The 20,558-nt window shown below is 38.8% G+C and overlaps 1 protein-coding gene across 1 annotated transcript; it reads right to left on the bottom strand.

The window, feature by feature from the left end:
- Positions 1–2,468: 2,468 nt before the first annotated feature.
- LOC112981714 (phospholipid scramblase family member 5) lies at positions 2,469–20,356 on the bottom strand. Its single transcript, XM_026097574.2, has 9 exons — positions 20,030–20,356; positions 19,206–19,432; positions 16,535–16,686; positions 11,362–11,404; positions 10,217–10,437; positions 8,949–9,110; positions 7,741–7,902; positions 6,688–6,766; positions 2,469–6,601 (listed from the first exon to the last, which is right to left on the bottom strand). The coding sequence occupies exons 2-8, from the start codon at positions 19,216–19,218 to the stop codon at positions 6,728–6,730; spliced, it is 792 nt and encodes a 263-aa protein (XP_025953359.2). The 5' UTR covers positions 19,219–19,432; positions 20,030–20,356; the 3' UTR covers positions 2,469–6,601; positions 6,688–6,727.
- Positions 20,357–20,558: the final 202 nt, after the last annotated feature.

Genomic DNA, 20,558 nt, shown 5'->3' with positions numbered 1-20,558 from the left:
AAAAGGCATCATTTGTGGCTCTTACCAAGTTCCTAGGTGCTCTGAGCCTTAGTCTACAGTTATATGAAACTACAGGTAGAAAAGAAGCTGCAAAATAGTTCAAAAATGATATTTTTTACTCCCGTTATACACATCCAACTGTCTGTATAATACCAAAATACCCACACTGAAAATGCAAAGCAAATAAACTTTCTCTTTTTCAAATACAATATTTTGGCACTTTAGGTTCTTCATAAAAAACAGAAGTAAAAAACAAACAAACCATAAAACCCTAGCTCCGACTGATCTGACCTGCAAAACATTCATTTGAGTTCTAGAAATACATGAAGCATCTCTAGTAGTGATGCATGGCTTGGTCCTACACTGCACTTCTTATTTCTGTCCTAGCTGATATTTGGGAGCATAATCATTAAAAATAACTGTCCAAAACTGGAAATTTCCCTGTTTAGAGAATGTAATTCATCACGGGTCAAACACATGCCTAGAAAGATAACACAGTCACTAGCATTGCCCCCAAATTCCCCATACTTCTGCTATCAATCCATCAACAATACCTACGGTAAAGACTTACAAAGCAATGCATCAAGGCTACTACCAGTAGTTTTTTGTTGTTGTCGTCATCGTTTTTAAATGCAAAACAGTTTTGCTGCAATAGAGTACTTACCTAATGTAGTTTGCACGGAGCAAAAAGACCCTCAAATAAACATCATTAAGTGGAAATACATATGGATCCAAGTCCTGTTGAAATGAATTGCAAGAAGATTTTTTCCCGTGATGCCCACCCAGTTGCCAGGATAAAAACATTATTACACTATTAAACTATGACTGGTTTATAGAAAAGTAAAGATGTAAAATTTGTGTTGTATACTTTTTTTTTTCCCAAGCTTGCATACCAAAAGTGCACTTTGCCCATAGCCAACAGGAAAAAGGCAATTCCATAATCCTGGCCAGCCACTTGGAGGCAGCAATGTTTCCATGTTTCCACCTTTTAGCTCTCTAACACTTCTTTCTATCCTCTATTTTTTTATACCATTTTGTTTTATTACATGCAAAGCCTAATCTTTCCAGTTTAGCAATATGCCGTCCTTCCTTAGACAAAATGTCCAGGGTCAATGAGGTAGCTCGGTCAAGTAAGGACTTTCCTCCCAATTACAATTTTATGCCAGAGCAGAGGAGTTCTTGTTTATATCTTTTATTGCACAGTTATCCAAAGATTTAACTTGGGAGGGGCTGGGTTCCCAGGATATAAGAACACATGCTTACTTAGCATTTAAGTATTTCAATAATCTACATGTGTATCTTGCAAACATGTAGATTTTAAGAGTTGTTCTGCATCAGAGACCAAAGTATAAGAAATACACAGAACTGAATTTGCAGCCTGGGCCTATAAAAGATTACCTCTCTTGTTTATCATTCATGAATGGAAACATTAAATGGAGGGGATAAAGCCCATCTGTACCATATAATAAAGTGAATTTATTTTAAGACCAAGACTGACAAACCAGGCATGTAAGTATGCGTTGCATGGCTTCATAGCCGACTCCCAGGACTCCAGACTGGAAACACAGCCCACTGCTACAAAATTCACAATGCTTCCTTTACAATAATACGTGAGGGTTTTTTTTGTTTTTTTGGTTTTTTTTTTGAATAGTGCTGTGTGCATTAATACAGAAAGTTTAATATTAAATCTGTAGCTTTCAAGTAAACCTCCTCAGTATCAACACAGGTGAGGTCAGGAGTCCAATTTCCTATGGCAATACTGTAATAACTATGTTTATATTACATTGTCAGAAAAGAATGAAAATGAGAATGGGGATGAGAAGTTGCTATGTCATTTTTGCAAAAAGAGACCAGAGTATAAGACATAATTGTGAACCAGGATGAATTTTCGATGGCATGCTAAGACAAATAACAATGTGTAGTCCCCTACAGGCCTTCTTTTCAGAGTGCCAAGAATTCACTGGCATTCCGAATAAAGGAATGAACGCGCTGTTGGGGGGCACAGTTACTGTGCACACATCAGGATATGTCTGTCTGCCCTTTAGTTTGTAAGAATGGTTAGTGTGCATTCATAAGCACAGCACTGAAACACATATTCAAAGAAAACAGGAAATTGTATGCATGGGCTGGCTCACTCAAAAAACTAGATATTAGTCTCTTTAGCAAATTGTTTCGTTAGCTTAATTTCAGAGGAGCTGAAGTCATAAAAGACTGACAAACCATGAACAAACCATTGTCTCATGGCAATTGCTAATAGAGTACCTCAGTAATGATTTGACATTTAGGAAGCTCTCCCTAAGGGATTGTGTTTAGAAAAGCATTTAAGATTACAGAAAAAATAACAGATCTCCTTTCACATGTTTTTGAGTTAATTTTTCCTAAGGAAACCACATCTCCCCCCTACTCCACCTAATCCCCATAGAAGCTCTTTTTTTTAAGGAAGGAAAAATGTAAATTTAAAAATCTAGTTTAATTCAAAGATCATCTTTAATGTATCAGTCTAACACAGAACATACCATTAATGCAATTAAGAGGAGAGTCAGTAGGAGGAAATTGCATATCTTTTTTCTTTTTTCTTTTTTTTTTTTTTGAACAGGTACCACTTCGATGACTATAAGAAAATTTTGATTTTGAATCATTTGTGGGTTTGTCTAATTCTAAAACAAATAACACAATTAGTTTAAGACAATTTTTTTTTCCCAATGTGCACAAAAAGTCCTCTTTGCCACCCCCAGATTACTGGATAACCAAGAGATCTCACAGATGTTGCCATTCTCTTACAAAAAGTGGTTGGTCTTCCCATGGGCAAAGTAGCAACCAGCTGCCTCCTTGGCACCTGTGTCACCTGGGCTTGTGTTGCTGCTTGGGGTTTCCATCCCTCTGCACCCAGGACAGCATGCTGGTGGAATTAGGGTCATAGGACTTGGAGGCAAAGTTATTTTACCCACAGAAACCTTCCACATTTCTTAGGCCCACACCACAAAGCTATTCCTTTTAGTTAGCTCCTTCCCACCGCATGGACCTTGGACACAGCACTTTCCATTTCTGCAGGAGGTGAGGAAGAGCCTGGGCTAGGGGCTCTCCCCTTTTCTGCCCGTCGATGTCTTCCTCAGACCTGTGAGCTAGAGCCTCTCTGCCTGTGGAAACACCAGAGAGTGTCCAGGAACAGAAAATAGGTTTTGGGTTAGTCAAAAGAGCCCCAAGGCCCAAAACGATGACGTGTAATATGAGACAACAACAAATAAATAAAATCTTCCCATTAAGGGTAGAAAACAATTACAGGTTAAAGGTGGGTTGATCTTTAATTGCCATCCTGCGAACAGCTTGTGACCTGTGGAAAGTTAAGTGTTGCAATAATGAACTGTTGCTGCCATCTACTGAACATAGGAATTATATACTACACAGTTTTATAGTTTGGCTAGTCATCAAGTGTGAAAAGCTGTTTTGCTGGATTTGCTAAAATATCTCTTTCATTAGAGCAAACATTTCCCTCTAGATGATGTTCAGGAGAGTTTCTGTTTTTATCTCTTAACTACAGCAGTTGTGTAAGTATGTAATTTTGCTTTAGAGAATATCTGCCCTCCTTTGGGGGAATACTGAATTCTCCTTTGAGAAGCCACTCCTAACCAGTGGAGGAACAGTGAAAAGTGGGTTTTGTAAAGAGGATATAGAGCACTCATAACATGAAATGCATTGCTATTAATAAGAAAGAGTTACCAGTTTTTTTTACAAGTGCAGCTTTTATAAGTGTTTGTATATGTTGAATTTTCTTTAGTAATAGTGACTGAGAACATCACCATTATCATTGCTAGGATGCAGAGCTGCACTTGTATGGCCACTGTGGTTTAGCTGAAGCAGCTTCCAGTGCAAAAATGCTGGCACTGGCACTACCAAAATACTAAAGGATATGACCAAAGTGAAACAGGCTGCTGAGGAAGTTCTAGCAAGCAAAAGCTGCAGCCGAGCCAGTGCTTTGTTTTATTCAGGGACTGAACCAGTTCCTGCATGTCCCAAAAGCTGTCACTGGGTACAGAAAGCAAAAAGACCCTCAGGTCTTTTTGGTAGGTCGGTAGGGGGTAGGTGGACAGGGGCATTCAAGCCTATTCACGCAAATATGCAAGTGTTACATTTTCTTTTTTTTTTTTCTTTTTTTTTTCTTTTTAAGGCATGCTAACACAAAATAGCAACAAAGTCACTAAATGCAAGAAATACAGTACTATCATCTGGTTACAATATATAAAGAACATATATAGGTATATATTGCTTACCTACACAGCATATGTGGACACTTACGGCCAAATTCAGCCCTGCTGGGAAATAAGACCCTGTTTTGTACTGACTTCCATGGGGGTGGACATACTTGCTTTGAAGACGCTGTTAGCTTGCTAAGGGTCATACAAATCCCAGCTATTGCAGAGGACACATGGCACATGAGCACAGCAGCCTGCCACTCTCATCAGGCACTTCGTTCAGCTGGTCGGGTGTTCAGACACACACAGTTCAACAATAGCTGAAGAACATGGTATTGCACCTAGAAAGTTGCAAGATCATTGCTACAATGCTACAATTGCCTAGGATGGCAGCAGGATTCAGAGGGATGAATTAAAATAGCAATTCTGTCTCTTTTGCTCAATCTGCATTGGAGTAAGTCAGGATTGAGAGGCCTGTTTTTAGTAGAATTACACCAGCGTGAAACTAGCAAGGATGGCAAATAGGATCTGCTGCCATCTGTATTCTTCTGCAAAACTAAAAGTTTCCACACGAGGGAGCTTCTTGCCCACAAAGCTCATAGCAATAGTGCCGGGTGCTTTCTCCTGAGAAAGGTGCCAGCAGTGTTTCCCTGCGGAGTTCATAACTTCTGCAGATTCCAGCCTGATTGCACAGCTAAAAATTGCAGCAAGAGCTAGCAGTGAAGTGGTTAACAGATAATGATGATTGTCAGAGCTTATTAACCACAATCATTTTCAAGACATATATGTAAATCTATATAAATACAGAAGTGTGGCACATAATCTAAAACATACAGTTTAAATCTATAAACATTCCTGAGTTAATTTCACTATAGGAATATTAGCTGCAACTTCCTGGCTTCACTGTGTTTGAATTCATATCCATGAGCATTAATTTAGAATTAGTCTAAATATTTGTTGAGAATTAATCACCTGATAAATTTAGCTCTTTTTCATTTTTATGAATTATTCATCATCTCCTTTCCTTTCCGTTGATGTGTTGGTTATTTACAAGAATTCAATTACTATTTCATGCTAAAAAAATCCAGCATTCCAGGTGATTTGTAAAATGTTCCCCTAGGAAACTGTGGTGACTGTGTTATTTTTTGTCTACTTATCACCAATATTTTATGGTACTGTTTTTCTTCTTGAAGGACTCACTGGAATTTTTAAAGAGAGAACAAGGCATAAGCAAGTTCATACAGCAAATATTTTGCAACAAATAATCTTTTCTGTATATGTCTTACATATTATATATATCATGAATGCTTCTGTAAAGGAAAGCTGTTCTCTAAACTTACTTGTACAAGTAAAAGCATGTTGGCATGAAAGGTCGTGAAGAGTTAAGTGTTACCAGGTGTGACTGTAGGAGTGAAGAGCCCTCTGAAACAGTCAAGCCACTGACTATTTGTGAGCTTTCTTGGCAGTACCCACACAGCTCTGACCTGAAGGTATAGCTCTGTATTTCAGTTCTCTGCTGTCTGAAGTAAATACAAAATCTCCTGCTTCACAGCCCTATCATAGAAAATACCTGAGTTCGCCAGAGGAAGAGAATGATTCTGTCCCTAGGAGGAGTTTGCTCTAGGTTGGCCTCAGGCAGGGCTGAAAGAAAAGTTATCAATCACCAGATATTATGAAGATGAAAAGAAAGCTTTTAGTGGAATCCCCAAGGGGACAGGAGCAAGCATGCCCGGCACGGGGCTGTGCAAACGGTGATTTGTGTGCATCCAGCACATAGACCTTATTGCCTGCCTTCAATACAAGCAGTGGCAGTCCAGATTTTTTGAACACAGTTTAGTTCCCAAGTCTAGCTCCGCAAGCCTTATTTTTAGCAGTCCCTCATTAAATAAATCTTTGCCATAAAATTAAATCACTAGCAAATCTCTGTTCCCTTCTTACAACTCCCTAAATAGACACCATATTTAACTTCCCATTGGGTGATGTCTTTATAGTTGTTACTATCGAACTCATTTTGTTACTATTAATTAACCAACAAATCAGAAAATGACTTTAAAATTGTGAAAATGCCAAAGCAAAACCCCCAGAACACACCCTCACATGGTTGATAACTAGTACTAGCAATTGCAGAACATCAAAGGATTCTCTAAATATAGACTTTCATCAGTGATGCTACAAGTCTTAGTCTAATCTTTCATGATTTCTCATGCAGAAACATCAAAAGAGGGAGAAGAGAACAGCAAAGCAACAGTGCTCTGTATGAAAAGTGTATGTTTAGCTACAATGCATATAAAACATAAGTGGGATATTATTATTTACATGAGACATTTTAATAAACATCATCAGTAGCTCCTTTTCCTACAGGGAACATGGATCTGTGCAGTTCAAAATCATGTCCAAAGCTCAGGGGATTTCTGGAAGAAAATGAAAAAGAATTAGAAAGTATCTAATGTATAAGTCTTCAAAGTAAGAAGATCAATTTATGTTCTTTTTTACTTACTGAAACACATTCTGCATATTTTATTGTTTCTATCATCTTGTTATAATCCATCCAAAGAATTTTCAAAGAACATTAAGTCCTACAAATAAACAAACTATGAATGGTAAGAAAGGTGCAAAAATTGCAACAATTATCATCAAAAGCAATACTTGTAGGCTTTTGTTACATAAAGTAATTAGATTACTCAGTCATTTTCTATTACTCTGTCACTGAGCAACAAGAGTTTTTTAGCAGATAATCTGAAAATCTAAAGTGTCAGGAAAATTACATTTCTAACCTAACAAAACTGAAGTATCTGAATTGTTGCTGTCTTAAAGCAAACAATTCCTGTATTCAGATTATCAGTATAATCTGAATAGTTTTATCCTTTTCTTCTATATTCCCTGATCTAAGTATTCCAGATGATTTTGGCACCATTGCATGCTGATATTAACATGTTAATGATGGCAAAAGAAATACATACACATTGAGAAAACAAATTTAAGCATGGCAGGCAAATATCAATTCACAACTTTTAATATTGTGCATCTCAACTCCATCCTTAATCCTAGTGTGAAGTATTCTTCTTTTTCTATAGAATTCTTATGCCAGTTGGGGACCAAACTGGTACACACAACAGCAAATTTAAAGGTGATTGGTTGAGTCCCAGAACTTGAGAACTGCACTCAGTGTTTTAAATTACCAATAGAGATAACATAACTGTTCTGTTTTGGTTCGTACGCCCATTCAAACACAACAGATAATGCCAGGGGTTTTGGTAGATCTGCTGTGCACCATAATTCGATCCTGCTGTGTGTAATATTAAGCTACATGTAAAATACTAGTTAAATAGACAGCCAAAAAAATAAAAATATTAGGAACTTAGAGGTGCAAAGCATGAAGAAATAAAAACAGCCATGAAAATTAAAAGCTTTTCAGTTGACTGTTATCTTTCAGGTATCGGGTTTGGCTTTTCTCAGCAGCACTCCTCTGCAGGATCACAGCTGTCAGGGAGTACTTTGGTCCCAGCGTGCTCAGTTCTGTAGGGGCTTCCTCTTGATTTTGCATACTTACAATAAGGAAACAAGCACCAATCATTACTGCCTTGATTCTCACATCAAGATCTACTGGGACCTGGATCCCAAAGTTGGCAGTGTTGGTAAATACATTGTTTACAAATCCAGACCAGTACTTGGAAATTTTGCCAATTGTTGACATTTCATTGAGAGCTTTTACCTGCAGAAATGAAAAAAGGAATAAACCTAAATGTAAATAAATCTAATATACACTGATTATAGACACTCCCCACAATTAATGATTTCACCCTGACATGCAGAGTATGCAATGTTGTATGAGTATGTCAGGCTAGTCTTTTATTCTTCTCTCTTAAATGCTCTATAGTGTCATATTTACCTATAGAATGTCACACAAGAAAGGTTCTCTTACAAATTTTGAAATGTTATCTTTAAGAGCTGACTGAAAAGTAGGGGAAAGCCACTGTGAAATTTTATACCATTTTTTCTCTTCTTTCACAATTAATTTCTTTTTTTTCCTTGTTCTTCTGACAAGCTCTAAGTCACAGCAGTACCATTCCTGTGGCCCATTGTACCTCCTCCTGACTGATGTAGCCATCTCTATGTTTCTCACAGTATACTGAAATTTGGGACAGCATCCACTGAATTTGTCTTCGTCTGGCTAATGAGGAGCTCATCAAAACAGAAGCTCTTTTATGATTCCTCAACTCAGGCAAAACACTTCATTCACGTCAGAAAATTCTGCCTATGATTTCTTCTAGCTTCTCGCATTTTCCCTCTCATCTCTCAAGTATCTCAATGGCTTCCCATTTTTCTCCTGAGAGATTACTTTTCTCCTGAGGAATGCTGATAAATGGATGCAGACATGAGGGACAGTAATACTGTTTGTTCTCGGTCTGAGTGCAATGAAGGCAGTGGATTTAATGTCACAGTCACCCCATACTAGTGACTGCGTATGGGGTGAAATCCTGAGCCTGTCAAAGTTGACAGCAGAGCTCTCATGGACTGCAGTAGGACCAGGACTTCACCTAGGGAAATATTTTCTTCCTAGATGTAATTTTCACTCCTATCTTGAAAAATATCTGTAGGAATCTGAGTCTGGAAGCCAGGGATTGTGATGTACACTGTTGCCATTCTGTTCCCAAATTATAATAGTTTACATAGTATTTTTAATGATAGCTTATTTGAGTGCGACATTTATGCAGAGCAGTAAAACTTTAAAAATTGTAATGCTTATAAGAAACATACCTCAAAGACAACATCTTCAAAACAGCCACAAGTTGTATATGGGCCAATTATTTTTAGTACATCTTCTTTGCTTTCATTCTGTATAGTAAATTTAGGCAGAAAGGGGTCCCAGTTCTGGACAACATACCCAGCTATTGTACCTGGTGGGGACTGAACTTCTAACTATCAAACAAAACAAAACCAAATCTTAAAATCTAGTTTTATATAAGTATATAAAAGTCCATAATACTATATTATTTATATAATTACAAAATATATATTTACTGAGTATAATTACATATAATTTTACTGAACCATTAAATGGGTATTAAAAAGGCTCTACAATGGTGTTTTCAAATATACTGAACAATCATAAGCTCAAAAACTGCACCAGAAGTTAACATCTTACATATGGTGTAAGATTTGAGAAAAAGCCATACACTGAAATGTTTTAAGTGTAATTAGTGAATATCTTGTAGGATTTTTATACAGTAATTGGGCTGCTACCCAAAGACCTTTCTTCTGAAAATCTTAATGCAATATTGAGAAAGTAGGTATATGAGTCTATAAAACACTGTCATAAAATAAGAAAAGATGTGCGAGTAAATGAGAGTCAAAAATAAGGAGGAAGGATCTAATTTTCTAAAGGATCTGTGTTTTTCACTAAAAACAGCGTATTTCTAAGAGTTCTACAATTTCCTGCGGGTATATGGCCTTACAGAGGTACAGACTAATGGAATGATACAGTGCTACTTCTTGATAATACCCACACAGATTAATGGCCTCCAGGAATTTTCCATCTGTCACATCCTCTGGGATTACAGTGGGTGGTTTGCACTTGTAGATGCTAGTCTGTGTCAGGGCAAGCAGTGATTTAGGGTGTTACCTAACTGTTTGGAGAGAATCTGTATCATCAGTTTGGGGCTTTATTGGGTTGACAGGAAAGCAAGAGTCCACGAAAGAGTGAGGAGACATGCTGGGAATGTTACTTGTGAAAGGACCTTGCTTATCAATAATTACTTCTATATGAAGGCCTATTTGTAAAAATGTTTTTTGAAAGGAAATGAAAGAAAACAGCCTGGTGGTCAGTATCCTGTTTCGATTCTTCTCTTAACTGTAATAGTGCTTTGCCACATGAAGAAGTCAGAACAATAACTATCCTCCACAGGGTTCACCGGTCTGGCAAGTGGGCATGAGAATTCCTCCCAGACAGAGGTCGTATGAGTCTTCATTAATGCTATTCACATACACTGAGATGCTTGGACAAAAGGCAATTAGGATTCGCTCACCTCTTGCAGGAAGCATGGGAACCAGCAGCTGTTGCATCTCAAGGGTCTATTCACTGTAATCACTTCTCGGCCTGTGTTATCAGCAATCCTTATGGTAAAAGACCTTATAGGCGAACAGAAGTTACGATCAAAGCAACCATTTTCTTCCACTGCAAAGTAAACTCTTTGTCCCAAATGGTTTTTTATTTCATATTTGCTGCAGGTCTCTGTGCCAAGTAAGGCTAATAAAGCAAAACAAATAGCCTGTTACCTTAGTATAGCATTAGAATTAGAGTTAGCCTTTACCAAGACTCACCAAATTCAGCTTTGGATACGAGTTCATAGCATCAGTCTTCTCTGCAACATGTATTCTAAAAAAAAAAACTATGGAATGGACTTTAAAAATATTTTGAAATGACAACACCAATAAAATATACAATAATAACAAAATAATGAATGAAAGCTAATTTTAGATCTGTATTTTGAAGGAAGACTTAGTTCAAAGACTTCGGTTTACTGCATCCTGAAGTTCATATCACAAAACAGAATTCATATTCTGAGTTTCGGTCTGGGCTTTTTATTATTACATACTCTGTGAAAAGTAATGACATGCAGCTATGCCACTTCAATGACAAAACTTTCTCTCAGAGAGGTAACCAAGAATCAGGCCTAAAACACTGAATGGGAGAAATAATTTTTAAAAGATTTTTCACTTGCAGAACTTCATGTTTTTTCAGCATTTACAAATTTTGAGGAAGCACCGAAGTACAATTTATTGTGCTCTACTTTATGTCTTCTGACGTTTCATTCTTTATTCACTTTGTTTCTCTACCTTGCATCGCAGCATGTTACTTATTGTTAAAGACAATAACCAACATTCCAACTTATGGAAAAATTTAAACTTTAATGGCTTTGAGGGAGAGCTGCTTGAGGGAGAGGTTTTAGGGTTGGAGTAGCAGCTCATTGTAGCCTCTTCCTCCTTGTTGATTCGCTGCAGAAGAAGTACAAAAAAAAGAACTTTCACCACCCTAACAATACATTACAGGCCTGATGCAAGGTGAGCAAGGGAGTTTGCAATGACTTCAATGAGTCAAAGGCAAGACTTAAAATCATTTGAGAGATCTCTGTGTCAGCGCTGTTAAAGAGCAATGAGAATCACACTGTACCTTCAAGAAGCTCCACTTGCTGATGAATAATTATCCGGTCCAGCTGTTTAAAAAAATAAAAAACAAACAAAAAAAACACAAGATGATGGATGTTGGAAAGGTCTGGAGATGTCACAGTGATCACCTGTCCCTTTACATTGCTCATCTCACTTGTAACAAGATTTCTTTTTTTCCAGAAGTTCATGAACTGGGTGGTCTAGGGATATCTCAAGTCATGATTTAGACATCTCCCTGAAGTGATGGCTGAAGTGTGTGACCTTAGGCATTGTGATCATGTAATTTACTTGTGCATATGAAGAGAATGATCTTCACTGGGGGAATTAGGAGGCCAACCAAAATGGAAAAAATGTATATGAGAAGCAGGACTTTTCTTTTGTGTTCCTCCCTTCATGTTCTGGCAAGGGCGGAGCACAGTCCCTATTTGTCATACTTCAAAGCTAAGGGTAAGTACTGAGCATCAAGATGGTGCAAGAACGAGGTAAGTTTGCGCTCAAAATACATCACAGCCATCTCTCCAAAATGCCCTGCAGGAGCAGGTAAGGGTCAAGCTATAGACTAGGAGGCAGCACAGCCATGAGATAAACGCACATGATTTAAAACTCTGATTTCAAATGCCCCAGGATTCTGCACTGAGACCGCAGCCAGCAGATCAGCAGTCACTACAGGGCACCAAAATGAGCAAAACAATAGTTCCCTAGAGAACCCCACAGCTCACTGAAACTATCCCAGCCTGTGAGCTGATTACAAATGCAGGTGAAAAACTGTTGGCCATGATAACCAGCTTCTCTGTAATTATTGTCTTTCAAACATTATTCTATTCTAGAAAGGAGTCATTAATATTATAAAACCAGTAAGACTTAATTTCAATCTAACTTTCAGTTTCATGTGACTTTTTAGTGTGTGGTTGATGTGACAATTTGGGCCTTGCTAATTTCTTTTCCTTAAATTCCTGATGGGCAAACACTTGGCACGGGATTTTGCCATTAGCCACAGCTGAAAACAGAAAGCATACAACAACCTTCTAGGACTAGCATGCCACAACACTCCAGTGTTTGTTTATTTTACAACTGATAACTCTTGCCTGGTACATATTCAAACTGTTGCAGCCATTTGTCAATTCTAGTCCTCTCCAGCAGCTAGTCCAAGCTGCAAAAGCTGGTAAGAAAGAACTTCCTTAGCCCTTTCATTTTTGTCTGAAATATGCGTGCAAGTAATTAAAAGAAAAAAATAAAAAATATTTGGACTTTAAAATCTTCTCTCAAGAATCTCTGCTATTTGTAGTTTGAATTTCATGAGGCCCAAGAACTCTTGGAGCTCATGGGAAGTTACTACAGAGCTCTGCTAACAAAAAAAAAGCAGAGTAAGCAGGTTAAAGTTGCCACGACTATTTTAATATTGATTTGCCCAATATAGATTTTTTCCACAGGAAAATGGAAAATTGATGAGCACTGATGAACTGTTAAAAGCTTAGAGTGATTTTGGTCTATGTATTAGTTTACTGTGTACAATGTACACAATGACCAATTTAGACAATATGGCAAGTACAGTATCACTTCTTGGGCTTCCTTACTTTGCTGTTCACCGGATTGTCTATGAAGGCTATCCTGATGCATCTTTGATTGGGGCAATTGTGGATTAAGGGAATTTTTCAGTTGCATTTGAAAGCACCCTAAAGCCCTATGATTTAGAAGGGTCGATGAGTCCTCTTGACCTCAGCTGTGTTAAAACTCCTTATACACAGCTAATTACATCTGTTCAGTTTTGTGGGCATTACATTTACATCTGATCAGTCTAACAAAGTCTAAACTAAGAAGCTTACTGCAGAACTGTGTAAGCCTAGATGGCAGCAAACACACTGATGCACTACTTGGAAAATACTTCCCTGAGTTCTCTTACCATGTTCCTTTGATTTTCATGATGGACACTGCACAATTACTAGAACTATGGCTATGATCTGGAAGATAATAATGATCTGTCTTGTAGGAAATTGTTTAAAGAGCATCACTTTTGCAATGATTATAGAAAGCATGGTATCAGTTTACCAGTGTAGGAACATTTTATCACTGGTCTCTGACATACTTCAAACAGAGGAGTGGATTGCTCCTCAGCCTCTTCCACTGACTTCAGGTGTGTACTTGCAGAGTGAAATATTGCTGTCTGGCCTTAGAGAACAAGGCAGATATTTTCCTTACCTGTTACATCCAGTACTTTATGCTGTGTCCTTGAGTTCCTGTTTAGGATAAGACCATAGGGATCTCTCTGTGAGATTCACTAAGTTCCTGCTTTCAGAGGCAAACATGGTTTTATTAAGAGATATATTCCCCTTTCCCTAATAAATCTATCCAGCTATCTTCACTCCTGCAGGAGGTAATCCTAGCACCTCATTTCTATTTGTCACCCTATATTTATTCACAGCCACTATCTGCCTACTCTTTGTTCTGTTAAGATCATTCTGTAAATTAATTGTTTTTTTTTCCCTTGGGTTGTTTACTCTGCCAGGTATAAGAGCCATCACAATTTCCTCTCTGATACCATTTTGCTAGCCTAAACACGAAATGTTTACATTCTTGTTTCAAAGCAGGGTCTCTGTTCCCCAAGATGTTCCAGTAGCGCTTCTCTGGGCCCATTTCAGGGTGGACCCCTCTTTCCTGAACTCACAGGCGAGCAGAAGGATACGCAATATCCTGGTCTTCCCAGTGGCAACAACATGTTCCTAGTTCTGCTACAAACACCTTGCGCCGTACATTTTAGAATTTTTTCATTACTTGAAAATCTCTTAACACATCAGGGTAAAGGCAAAGGTTTCATCCCAGTAGCTGTGAACCCTGTGTTCATTCTGCAGGCAGATCTCTCGCTTCCAGTCAGATCTCCTGTTCTGATACAATCTAGTCTGTATTACTTTGATTCAGCCACACAGCAAGTATTACTAGCATCTCACACTAAAATGTTCTGCAATGCACGGGAACTATAGCTATGGATATATGTAAAATGTCAAGGGGAGGAAAGGTCTCTAAATATGTCTAAATACAAGAAAGTGGGAAGCAGGACTACACCAGAAAAATAATAGTAAAGTAGAAAAGCAGAAAACATAGAAAGAGAAGAGGAAGTGGTGTTTGCTCCCCCCCCCGATATTAGTCAAGACAGCAGATCATCAGGACTTTCCCTGAACAGGAAGGGTTACAGCGAGTGCTAGGCTGACAGCCTCTTATCACAAGCGTAGCAGCACAGGTAGCAACATAACAGAGACTGACTCAAGAATCATCCTGGGACCTTTCCTACTCCAGCATCTTGGATTCATGGCTTGATTCTAGAACACATTCTAGAGAGCAGAGATCTACAGCTGAATGGAAATAGTTATAATAGTCATTTTGTCATTACTGTTCCCAAGCTCTTACTCCAACAGATGTTGCGATACCTAAATGAGGATTCCTTAGCACTCTTCATCCACTCTCAAGCATTCAGATCTATGAGTTTTGCTTGGGAATATCATATTTGGTTAAATGCTTCTGAACAAACAATGAAAATCCTTAATAGAAAACCTGCAACTAATTGTTCCCTGGCAAACACGGTTGTGCCAGAAAGCTAGGCTTACAATCACAAACATGCTCTCCACACTTTTCAGACTGCAGAGAAAACTGAGCCTAATCAGAGAGCATGGTCTGGGGAGACCATGAGGGTTACAGCACAGACAGCATGATTATTGGGCTAAGAACAAACATGAAGCGTTAGTTCTAGTTACGATTCTGATAGTGACTTGCTTTTTTGCCTTTGTCAGATGTAAAGCTTCTATAAAATGGAGTAATAGAATTTGCTTGCCTACATTGCATGGATAAATCTGAGGTATAATTCATGTTTGTACAGAAGACTGAATATGTAACCTGCCAGTATTCACTACTGTAATCACTTTTAGACTAAAAAATGTAGCTCCCACAGTCCGTGAACAAATGCTCAGATAATTGACAACACATATCATTTCGTGCATGGGCACTATGAAATGAACATCATAACTCTACATGAAAGATGGTTTCTGAATGGTCTCCCAGTTTCATTAGCTAAGTAGCTTCAGTTCCAAATATAAAATACATCCAATTCCTGTTTCTATAAAAAACAACTGAAATCTATATTTAAAATACAAATGTTGACTGAAATAAATATTCCCCAGCGCCATCACGTGCAAACGCAGGAGTGTAACACATCAGACTGACAATAACCTGACTACACTGAGAGCCTGATTCTGCCCCTTGCCCAAACCAGAGTGCAGGAAATATTACTAAGCATACACAAGAGTGACATTATCCAGCCATATGTGAAATGCAAACTAGAGTTGGTTTCAAAGGAGCAGCAGTATCCCTTTCAAGGACAAAAATGCTGGAAGATAAGCTGTTACAGAATAGGGCAGCTGAAGCTGTTGGAGCTGCAGGCCACAGCCAAGGCTGACCAGCAATCTGTGCTCTAGGAGCTGAGAGGTTTTCCAAAGTGCTGATGGACAGCTGCACATTTAGCAATACGGCTGAGAAGGCTTCTGTATTCCCTTTCCCTCCTCTACATGTGGCCCACTCACTAGCTCACATTTCCATGTACTTCCCTGACTTGAGCACCAGCATATTCCCATCTCATGACTCAACTCAGAGTGGGTGCTGGTTTGTAGCCACCCAGGCTACTCACAAATTGTTGTTTTGGGAGCTTGCCTCCCAAGGACCTTGCCTCTAACCTGGAGAGTATTCTCATTGTGGGCACAAGGAATTTGCCCAGAAGACCTTCATGCACCTCAGTGTGGGTTATAAGGAGGTGACATACTTTCAGCACACAGACTGTTTTAGCCTTCTGAGGTCAATGAGAGTTTAATAGTGGTTTCCCTGAGAATTAGCTCTTAAGGAACTTGAAAGGAACTGGGGAGATGATGAGAGTGAGGTACTAGTATCACCTAGAACAAGTCCTAGAGGGAAGAAAACCATTCTTTTTAAGCTTGAAGAGCTCAAAGCAGCAATGAAGCAGGGACTAGTCTGTCCTATGTTCCTTATTTCAGAGTAATGAGAAATACTTAAAACAACTCCCTCCATCTCCACCTACTCCATCCGAAGAAAAAAAAATGAAATATCTCCCACCCCAAACACAAATCAAAGAAATCTACGAAAAAAACAAAACAATTCTAACATTTGGAAAGTATCAGGACCTGGCTCAGGTACTCCAGACCAGGTGGCAAGTTATGAGAGTGTGATGTTTGCTTCCCGACACTCGTCGGTTCAACAGGCTTATTCTGTTCAGGAAGATCAGAAGAACCAGGGAGATGATCCTTAAAGATTGGATTTATTTGTCCTTGAGGTTCTGTGGGAAGAGGAAAAAAAATAGAAATGAACAGGGGCAAAGAGCAGCTAGCTGCTTGGATCAAAACTGCAAAAATAACGTCACACCCTGGATGTGACAGCATTTGAGTTTGGATCAGGAGTGAGGCTCTGAAGTGCATTTCCTGGTGGTCCTATGCTTACAGCACTTTGTTTTGCTTCGTGAAGCAGTCTGAGTGTGCAAACTGAGTTTCTGTTAGATGAAACTAAATAAGGAGACGTGACCTTGGATTGCATCTAATTCACTCTAACAGCTGTTGAGCACTTGGTCAGTGGGACAAGACTAGAGCTAGACAAGCCACAGGCAGCTGGGCCTCAAGATCCTTGGCACAGTCTGCTTCACCCTACTCCTACTGAGCTGAACTACTTGCTAATGTAGACTGTGGCTACTTTCTAGGATCTTAAAGGCTCATATATTTTCTCTTAACTAGAGATAATCTTTTCAGGGATCTCAGATTCCAAAAGCTGGATGTTATGGCCCTGATATCAAAGGCTACAGCCCCTTACTGTATATTATTCATTATTATCTTAATGGAAAAGAGGCCGGGTGCCATTAAGCTGTGTTTTCTGGTTTGCTTCTGCAAACACTTTTTTTTAGGACACAGTGCTGGTTACCTTGACTGGTATTACTGAAGGCAATGAAACTGTTTTCTGTTATAGGCACTTATATGCCTACGTCCATTCATTTGATTCTCAACTCACACTGGTTTTATTATTAGCATCTTTCCAGTACATCCAGGGCACTAGCCACAGCGGAACAAGAAAGAGCAAGCTGAAGTTCTCTGCACATAAATAACAAGTCCCATTATTAAACTAAGCTCCTGCGCTTAGATAGTAAAGTGGTCCCCAAACAGATTTTTTTTTGTTTTTTTTTAATCTCCTGTGTGACCATACTTAGGCACAACGGGGTTGGAGGTCCAGAAGAAATTTTGCCTGTAAGACTGAAGTTCTCTTTTGCTGCTGTGGATTTAAATGAGATCCTTTAGCATTATCTGAACTCGTTGTGGCTGATTCATCGTTTAATCATATTTTGATCTTAATTTATCTTTGCAGCCGCTGCTTGCTTTCAAAGTCTGAGACCACAGGAAGAAGTAGTAACCTCTTTGAATTTGTAGCTGGCTTTTAAAAATGTATAACTGGGTAATAAATATTTTATATGCTCTTCTGCATCATTTTACCTCACAGGGTTCTGTTACTGCCGCAACTCTTGTTGTTACATGAAATGCCATGAAGTTCCATCGGCCAAGCATTAGTGTTACTCTTGAATAACGATAAAGAGAAGAGACAACGAACTGCAGTTCTACCTGTCAAATTTAAGCTATACAAAAATCAAACAGTAAATACATTAAATATTGATGAAAATCTGAGCTACTCAGAGGCTTCATCTATTTTTGTGGATATCTCCTGTTTCATTTACAGTACGGGAAGACTTAAAAGTTATTGTATGATACAGTGCATGTTCTGTATAATTGTAATTTGTAGAGTCACTAGTTCCGGACAGAAGAATGTTAGTATGTTCCTTCATTATGAAAACTCTACATTACGTAAGATTACTTAGCTACTGCTGCTAACCACTATACGTTAAAACACATAACCAGGTCTCCTTTACAGTGGCTGCAAAGGTAAGCAAATCCTCCCTCCCAAAGGAAAAATGCATACTCCAAGAGCGCAACAATGCTCTAACACCTACTTGCTGCTGTATAACTTTTCATGCTGTAAAAGCAGAATGTTTTAAGTGTTTTAGAGGGGGAGGGGGTCAAACATTTGGCAAATATAAATAAGACACTGCTGGAACTCCACAGGCCAACATTTGCCTCTGTATATCATACCGGAGCTCTGTGACCTCTGTGTGGTTGCATTCATGTTAAGAAAAAACAGATTTGGGTCCTTCTGCTTTGTTTTAGTATTTGACAGCACAGGAAAATGAGTTTAGCAAACTTTTGAGATTAGCATACTACGATGTTTACCTTTCGTCCCAACAACCCAAATGGCTGCAGCTAAAGACAATATGTGACAAGAATGAATCCAAATTGGACTAATTGGATTCAATTCAATTATTCTTCAGAGATTTCTTTTTGCTACACGGTTATCAGGACTCTGACCAGTGTTGAAAGTGAAAAGCATTTGCTGATATGGTATTCTCAAAGCAGAATATGAAAGCTGTGCAAAAATGATGTTAACCTTGGATCAGTACATGACCTTCCCATACACTCTATGCTGACAGGTTTAAGCACAAGGATACAAACACAAATTTTTCTGATTGAACGCAGATGCTAACATTTTGTAATATATTTTGTTCAAATAACATTCTAGTGTAGATTTTAGTCTCCTTAGGAGCCTCTTGAATGCTGAAAAATTAAAGGGAGCCAGAACAACTGTGTTTTGGCTGCTGTGGTTTCAGCCTGGAACTCTCATTTCATCAGACTGCTGATTGCTGGAAACGTACACGACTGTAGTTTTCTGTAAACATGATCTAAAAATACAGACTATAGATGCACTTACCTTGAGAGGCCATGAAGCTTCCTGAGTTACTTCTTCAAAGGAAGCCAGGTTAAAAGAAAAGGCTTTTCTTGTTGCAGCAAAGAAAAAAAGAGCACAGCATGCACAAAACTTCAGAAGGTGTCTGTCTACTTCATATCAGCTTCCAAAAGAACTGGAGGAAATGTATTGCCTTTCTCATGTTGCAGAACACTGCATTTTATGTCGATGGACAACAGGGGGAGATGATGCTAACAAACAAGAAAAGCATTATTCATTTCAAGTCATTTGCACCAATAGAAAGAGGAAAAGTGTTTTGTGAATATGAAGAGGTAAAACTTCAATGGACCCACAAGCTAATTGAACACATTAGACCTAAAAATCTGCCTTATAATGTATGTATGTATTCTGAGACCATACAAATTCAGTCTTTCTAATTCAATATTTATGTTGCCATTTCTTCAGGCTACTCACTAAAGATACCGGAGCTAATTACCTGTATTTCTCTACTGCTGGCCCACAGTCAACATTTCCACTGTTCAGTGCAGAAAAAGCTACTTTGGATTTCTCATTATATTCCATTCGTGTAGCATCCACCTCCCCTATAAGGGACCTTGCTCCTGCACTGAGAGAGACCCAAATAGGACCCCATACATGGCCCCCCACCCCCCTGCACCGTGCAGTGCTCTGCTAATCTCCGTGAGATGCTTAAACTGAATTTGGAGAATTAACACAGATTGTCTACATTTTGCTTCAGACAAGCACAGTCCAGATCAAAACATAACCCATGTAATTACCTGCATCGCACTGAGAGAAAAAGAGGAGGAGAGAGAGTAACCTTGACTTACCCGCTCATATTTCTACCTCAAGTGCCTAAGTCGCCATGGAGATCATGCACATGTGATCTGCAGGCAGATATGATTCATGACTGCAAGAATGGCAGAGCCTATGCACAGAGCCAGGAGGATCGGAATGAGGTACTGGGGACCATATTCTGTTCTCTCTGTTAATGCAGGTCCTACTGGTTTGAAACAGTCTGTAGGAGGTTATCCAAGCAGATTTAATTCCAGGGCTTGCAGTTCAGGAATGCTACTGATGAGCATTTTTGAAAGAAGAACATAAACAAAAAAACTCATTCTAAAGCAAAAAGCATATGGAGGCTGATTTTTATCGACTAAATGCAAAGGCATGTGTAAAAATACAGCTATGCAAAGCTTCCTGGGAGTTTATAGTTGCTCATTTGAGAATTCACGTGGTGTGCGGCAGGGCAACCTTTTCTAGGCTAGCATCCAGGTATCCTGCTGTGCTCATCCCTGGAAACACGGCTCAAAGGGAGAAGGCAGCCTATAGACAAAAAAGTCTTTAGTAGCTGAAAAA

Source organism: Dromaius novaehollandiae, chromosome 9 (genome assembly GCF_036370855.1).
Source record: "Dromaius novaehollandiae isolate bDroNov1 chromosome 9, bDroNov1.hap1, whole genome shotgun sequence".
NCBI classification, from domain to species: domain Eukaryota; kingdom Metazoa; phylum Chordata; class Aves; order Casuariiformes; family Dromaiidae; genus Dromaius; species Dromaius novaehollandiae.
Note: the sequence above shows the minus strand (reverse complement) of the source record. Positions and strands in the feature narration are given on the sequence as shown.

Excerpts from the sequence above, each read along its gene's own strand:
- LOC112981714 (XM_026097574.2), bottom strand. Across the intron at positions 10,438-11,361 it reads GCAAGTGGAGCTTCTTGAAG|CCTTACTTGGCACAGAGACC; the intron begins GTACAGTGTGAT and ends TTGCTTTATTAG. Across the intron at positions 6,767-7,740 it reads TTGGTGCTTGTTTCCTTATT|GACTTAATGTTCTTTGAAAA; the intron begins GTAAGTATGCAA and ends GTTTATTTGTAG.